This window comes from Cyrtonyx montezumae, unplaced genomic scaffold (assembly GCF_038088225.1).
Source record: "Cyrtonyx montezumae isolate F1298 unplaced genomic scaffold, pur_monq_1.0 scaffold_4, whole genome shotgun sequence".
NCBI classification, from domain to species: domain Eukaryota; kingdom Metazoa; phylum Chordata; class Aves; order Galliformes; family Odontophoridae; genus Cyrtonyx; species Cyrtonyx montezumae.
Window position 1 is genome coordinate 7,116,995 of NW_027072045.1, and position 7,329 is coordinate 7,124,323.

Sequence of the window (7,329 nt, forward strand, 5' to 3'; positions counted from 1 at the left end):
GGGTCAAATTTCAGCTTGTAGGACTAAGCACTGGCATAAACAAGATCACCTGTCCCAGACAGAAACACAGACTGCATTGCTGCTCTAACAGAAATGCAGAACTAATAAGCTTGAGGAAAGCATAGTAGCATTCACTTTCAAAACTATTAAACTAGAATCAAAAATTGGAAATTGATGTGTTGCGTAACTGCCAAAGGAAACAAAAACAAAGGTTAAGAACAAACAACTAGGGCCATAACTTCATGGCAACACCAATTCTTTAGAAGAGCAGAACTTTTTACAAGGGTAGACAGTGACAGGACAAGGGGAAATGGTTTTAAACTAAAGGGAAGGAGATCTCAATCAGATATTGAAGTTTTTTACTGACAGAGCGGTGAGGTGCAGCAACAGGCTGTTCAGAGAGGTTGTGGATGCCCTGCCCCATCCCTGGCAGTGTTTAGTGCTAGGCTGGAAGGGGTCCTGGGCAATCTTATCTAGTACTTGATCTGGTAGCCCTGCCTCTGTCGGGGGAGTTGGAACTTGAAGATCCTTGAGGTCACTTCCAACCCAAGCTGTTCTATGATTCAGTGATTCTATGGACAAGTTTTATTTAAATTTTTCTCTGAATCCACTCACAAACTGATTTTTCAGACCCTTTCACTAATACACTAAAGAAAAAGTATCTTTTACTGAGCACACAGGACTCCAAAAAGTCTTGCAAAGTGTGTGACCACAAAACTGCTGTGCGAAGACTGTTGTCAAAGTGTTGGAAAGAAAATGAAAATCCCTCTCACCAAACAATAAAAAGGTTAAAAGCAGGTACTACACGGCTGCAGCTGTCTGTTTAAATTAAACAGAATACATGAAGACAGAAACTGTGAAAAGGGACAATTCTCCAAGCAACAGTCAGGAAATGACCTTCCTTCCACAGCTGTTCATACCCACATCTTTAGGGATGAAAAGAGATATACAATATTTCTGATTAATAATTATTACTGTTGGTAATCTGAAAAAATACATGACTTATTTCAATGTTTCTTAATCTTTTTAACAAAACTGAAATTGGAAACTCTAGTTTTTACATAAAGATATAAAACCTGAACAATTTTTCTCTTACCTGAAGTCTCTATGTAGTAATGAGTGATTGCCTTCCAATGGTAAACAAAATCTTCTTGTAATGGGAGGGAAGGTGCAAGCTACGGGGAAAAAAAAACAGAAAAAATTAGGTTAGGAATTATATAAATGTGTTTTTGCAGAGATTCAAGTGAATTTTATCTCACACTTGGAACCACACTGCTGCAGACTAATGCTACAGTTCTCACTCAGTGTTTCCACCATTAACAAGGACTCCATGTGTTATTCATGAAGGACCCCACGTCATACAGACTAGATGTGAACAGCACTAACAGTCTCAGTGATGTCTCTCCATGACCAGACAACCTATTCAAAGCAACACAATCAATCACTCATGTACCAAAGCAATGCAAGAAAAGTGGATTTGAGCTGTTCAGAACTCAGAATTTTGTCCTTTAATATAAGTCATAGCTTTGATTTTCTTAAGATCATCTCCTGATGTCATCTCCACAGGGTGGGTTTGGTCTCTTTGAAAATGCTTCTCAAGTTTTCTGTATCAATCTCTGCCTTGAATTTAATGGCACTTTACACTGGTAAAGACATAAATCTGAGTACACAAACCACACACCATTTCTTGATTAAAAAAAGTAGAATACTAATGCTTCCTGACCTTTTGCATACAGGACTTTGAAATGCAAGAAGCAGTGGAGCTTGGTAACTATCTGCACTTGCACCACGTGGTGAAACGTGCCCTCACACATGGCAACAGACAATCGAATTTACATTGCTTATCCATTCCCTGATAGTCTGGGGACTGATGAAGTTTTTCACATTTCCACAGCCAGGTGCTGAGAAGCACAGCAGTCTCTGCACACCTCACAGCACACAAAAAGTTTGCTTTATGATGAAGTTTACTATTATATAAAAAAGAGATTGAACAAACTGAAGACTGAGCACAAGGTATTTTGTCTCATGCCTCACACCTCAGCTCTGTAGAGCAACACAATGGTTGCTTTGCATTGCACAATAAAACTACACCAAAAACTCAGTTCAGAGTGATGAGCAGAGACCACTTTTGAGGAATAGCAGGCTTTTCAGACCATACTATTTCCAGAGTAACGCATAGATAACATTAAAAATGTATCCCTGTCTGATGCAATTTTCCTCTCCACTTCTTGTAGCCTCATCTGCTTCCAGATGAACTCAGTGCCTCTGAGCAGTGCCAGGGACAAGCTTTCACTTCCCAGCACTGTCAATAATTTATCCATGGAGAGATCTCAGACATCCTCTCTCTCAAAACACCTCAAGGGCTGGAACTCATAGAGAAAGAGGTAATTCGGGGACAGGTCCTGCCCCATTTAACTGAAGCACCTGCTGATGTCACAGATCCATATCAGACAGAGGTGTGTGCACAAGCCGGCCACCACACAGCCTCATGTGCAGCACCAGCTGCTGGAGGGATCCTTGCTGCATATACATGCCTATTTTCTGCTAACGAGTTTCCCTTCTGACACATGTTTGGTTAAAGCATTTTAATCCTCCTACCCCCAAACTGCTCTTCCTGATGAGAATGGACCTAGTAAAAACATGCTTTTTAGAGCACAGCTATTTTAGGGCACATTTAAGAGAAACGTAACTCCGTTACTCAGAGAGGAGTGTTTTACTGCCAAATAAATGAAAAAGAAAAAACCAAAAACCTCTTCTCTTAGTTACTCACATACAAAGAGGAGGTAAAGGCAAATCTAATATTTTGCCTCATACACAGACAAAGCCCAGCACTGGGAAGCACTGGAAAAATGCAAAGGCCCAAACACTTGGTTGATGTGCTTTCATTTTTCTTGGTCAGGTAAATCTAGAATGAAGTTGCAGGTTCTGATTCAGGATGGATTATTTGCTATCAACTGAGACTGAATATGTTACAGTTGCTAATTTTAATCTCTTTCTGAAGAACAAGCACTTGCACGTAAGATACTGAATTCACTGCAGATTTTTAATTACTGCTATTTCTCTAATTAGGAGTTACTTTAAGAGCAGTTATTCGTTGCATCTGTATTAATGTAGCTACTTACATTCTTACTAATTTTTAGCTACCAATTCCTAATCTCAGTGTAAAATCCCCATCTGTGGAAAGAAAATATCTTCATGGCTCTAGTGTGGGTGTTGGTGCATCAAAACGACCAGCACTCACAGAGCCCTCCCAAAAAGCAGCCCATGAGAGCAGATGCCCATTAGCTATTCCATCTGGTGCCCGGCCCCAGCGGCCGAGCTTCCTGGGAGTGACTGAATGAGCATTCCCACTGAGCAGCTAAACTTAGCACACGCTGCCCTATCGTTCTGCTGACAATATGTTAGTCATGATCAACCCCACTCCTTGCAGAGAAAGTGCTGTTCTCAGAGCTGGAGAGCTTTGACCAGAGCTACAGCCTTCTGCTTACAAAATCTGTCCAAAATGCAATTCCACTAAGCTTTCAGAAATATACAGAATTAGTGGTAACTCAGGAAAGAGCACATTAAGTCAAGAACAAAGAAATCCATAAATATTCAAGACTTCACAGCAACTTCTTTGTGCATGTAAAAATCATGGTCGTAGTTTTCATGCACGCTTTTCAGAAGTCTAATTTAACACTAAAAATAAAAAAAAATAATAATAAAAAAGTGAAGTTAGTGATATCTCTTAGTTTCTTTTGGACAAGTTTCAAAGAAAAGAAAATAGTGCATGAAAAAATAACAGCCACTGGCATGTCCGAGAGCAGTCAAAACAAAAGCAGAAGTTGGGTCAGAGAAGCAAAGGGGAAGTGCATGCTCACTTCCCTGAGTGAAGCACAGAAAATACAGCAGGCACCAGATGTTTTCCTCCAATCTCCCTGCTTCACCGGTCTGAATGTTTGCCCCGTGGGAAAATCTGAAAAAAGACTAATGCTTGAATGTTCATTTTATTTCTTCAGTTGATGAATGCACAGAATTTGTAATGGTCACTGCTTTCAAACATAAAATTAAGACTGCACATGCTTGCAAGCCATGCATTCAATTCTGCCATTACAATTTGTTGACAGTAGCACAGTATTAAAGCAATCAGTGACGTGAGCTTATTACATCAAATAAAGTGGGCTCAAGAAAAATGAACTTTGTTCTGAGCAGTAACGCAGTTAATGATTTTGGAGCAGTGATCTGTAGCAAGTGAATCACCAAAATAGTCTTGTTTGATAGAAAATTACAGAATTTGAAACAATCAAAATCATAATGTTCCTGCTTGAGGTGCACAGCTCCAACACATCCTCTCAGCCTCATTACTAGCACAAAACATCCTATGAGAGCCCAAATCACACCAGCCAACCACTGTACAGACATGGCATTTGATTTCTGGAAAAACAACTAAAGAACATGAGGTAAGAGAAAAAAACAAGCCTAACTTGCAGCTTTATTGCTGTATACTACAGTTTGTACCTTCCAGAAAATGAAGAATTCCTACAGTAATTTTGGGATAAGTGTATCAGTAATATAAAGTTAATAGAAAACATCCTGGGGAGGATGCATACAGAAACTGCTAGAGATTCAGCAATAGTAACTCCATAAGGTAAGAACATTTATATTCTGCTCTGCAGAACAAAGACTGCAGTCTCCTCCACCCTTCGGTAAGAAACCCAACCCAAACTACAGCTGCTGCTGTGAGGACAGTGCCACAATGGTGGTTACTCATCCAGATGCTGCACAAAAACAAAACGAAGCTCTTTAATAAAAAGCAACTGGTCCCTCACTTATGCCTCATCACAGTCCTGCCATGAAGGCAATCAATAAAAGAGCAGTACAGTTACATGCAAAAGGCAAACATTCCATGCTTATTACACTGCCAACCTTTGGAATGCCCTGTCATAGTTTGGAGGGATGGCAAATTGAGGATAAGATAACAACTATTGCCTAATAACATAGAAACTCTCACTATTTAAACACATGTCTAAGGTCTGTAGGCTCTGGACACTGAGGCAGGAGAGGAGCTCCTGTCAGAGATTTACAGCAGAACTGATGGGAAGAAGAGCCACCTGAACTATTCTGATGTAAAGACCTCCTGTCAATGAAAGCTGAGCCTTGTTGCTTCTTCAAGCATACTTAAATGACTAACTCAGCTGAAAACTCATCAACTGCAGCTGAATTTTCTCCAGGAGTTAAGCATCCAAATCCTCTGAGAATATATATCTCTGGTTAACACCTCTGTCGCTGAGCCAGTCAGACCCCACACCATTAGAAGTTTCTATTTCTCAGCTCTGTGCTTGAATCATTCAGTCAAACTTTTTAGATTCATTGAAAAAGCACTCTTGATTTTGTGATTCCATCATTCATGCCTACTGCCGTGCTGGGTATTAGTCACGGCCCTGGAAACACACAGCATTTATTTATTACGGCATTTATTTATTATTTGTGAGCTCTGTCACAGTGGTGTTAGCAGGATGAGGCAATCCTCAAAGGGACAACACCTTTGAGCACAGCCATGTGGAAAGTTTACTTACAGCAGCCACTCGCGAAGTGGTGTTTACCAACCTAATCCTATCTCTGTTTAATTTAAGTGTCTTTTCCATATTAACTCTTTTCCCAACTTTCATTTAAGTAACTGATCCTTCCCAGTGTAATGTAAACCCGGTATAAATGCAGTTCTTGTCTTTTTGGGCACAATCAGTGTTGTAAACATTCTTCTAGGAAGAATGTTTCTCTTACCTGTTACATGAATTAGTAAGCTTGATCCTCCACATCACTTACTCATCTATGCCTGTACAAAATATGGCACAGCTCACGCTAACTAGATTTCTTTAGTTAGGCAGCTGCTAATTTCTGTTCATCTTCCAAGGAATGCACTGCTTATTGAAGATATTCATATGCGATCCTACCAGGTTTCCAAACACTTTTGTTATTATATTTATTCCCAGTTGCAACCGTAGCAGAGCAAAGTAGGAAGTAAACCCTACTAATACATGCTTAATATAAACACTTGAACAGTCCTGCCCAAGGCTGCAGAACTACAGGCACGTGTAAAGCTAACCTTAATTACCTGGAGCACGGAGGAATACATTCATGCACAGAGGGTGCACCTGACATGGGATCTGATTTGCCATGGAGGTTCTTCTTTTTCCAACCACCCAGAACTTTCCTTCCACGCTTTCCACGATCACCCACCATCAGCGTTTCAGTGCCAGGTTTAACACCCAGCCAACAACTCCTCCCTTCGAAGTCAGCTCCACAGGTTGCCCCGGCTCACCCCAACCCCGCTGCTGGCAGCTACAGACACTACTGCCCCAGGCCCCAGCTCCCTGCAGAACATCGGACCCAAACGCTGCAAGCAGCGCAGGGGTCCGGATGAGAGGCAACAACGCGGCCTGCAGCCACGGCAGCTGCAGCGACAGGCCCTGCTGCTCGCCTCCCCTCCGTGCAGCGACGGCACAGATGTTTTGGTCTCCACGACGAAATGGAATGAAGCGTACATAACCTCGCACTCAGCCCAGAGCCGCCCCCCCAGCCCCCGCTCCCGCTCCCTGCCGGCGCTCCGACCGGGGCCGCCCGCTGCCCCCATCCGATCGGCGGGGCCGAGCCGGGCCCGGCGGGGCCCGGGCTGTTGGCGGCTCTCCCGTGTCGGCGAGGGCCGAACCGAGCCCCCGAGTCCCGCTCCGGTCCCGCTCGGCCCGCTGGCGGCGGCTAGGCCCGGCCCGCATCCCCGGCGTCGCGTGGCGCGGCCCGCCGGCGGCCTTACCGCCTCCACGGCGTGCTGCAGGATGGAGGTGAACTTGGAGAACATCCTGTCCCGCGACTGCAGCAGCCGCTGCCGGGAGGACCGCGAGAGCTCCTCGATCCGCCGCCGCCGCTCCAGGGTGAGGGCTGCATGCGGGGACCTGGCCGCGGGGTTCGGGCTCTGCCTGTCGCTCGGCGGCGGACACCGTGGCACTGACACCGCCGGGCTGCGGCTGCCGAGGCTCCGGGTGCCCGCCCCGGCGCGGCCTGCAGGGGCCGCCACCCCCGGCTCGCAGCCAGCGGGGCCTTCCCGCCCCGCCCCGCTCTGCCGCTGCCCGCCCGTCTCGGGACAGCCGTTTGGGCCGCCTCGGGGCTTCTCGGGGCACGGCCCCCCGGCTGCCCTCGCCTGGTCTGTGGTAAAGGTGTGGGTTTGCACGTGGTGCTCTGTACCCCTCACCACGAGGAGCAGCCCTGGCTGGTTGTCTCAGAGGCGTTTCAGCGCCCTCAGAGTGGGTTAGGGTCTGACACTGGTGTCTTCACACAGCAGTGTTATCTTCAGGGTGA

The 7,329-nt window shown here is 45.0% G+C and overlaps 1 protein-coding gene across 1 annotated transcript in view; it reads right to left on the minus strand.

The window, feature by feature from the left end:
- Nucleotides 1-6,983, minus strand: part of FHIP2A (FHF complex subunit HOOK interacting protein 2A) — a 29,994-nt gene extending 23,011 nt beyond the window's left edge. Inside the window, exons 1-2 of the mRNA XM_065746846.1 lie at nucleotides 6,788-6,983; nucleotides 1,097-1,175 (exon numbers count right to left, since the gene is read on the minus strand). Coding sequence (XP_065602918.1) covers nucleotides 1,097-1,175; nucleotides 6,788-6,832 — 124 coding nt within the window. The 5' untranslated portion in view covers nucleotides 6,833-6,983. The remainder of the gene's footprint in view (nucleotides 1-1,096; nucleotides 1,176-6,787) is intronic.
- Nucleotides 6,984-7,329: the final 346 nt, after the last annotated feature.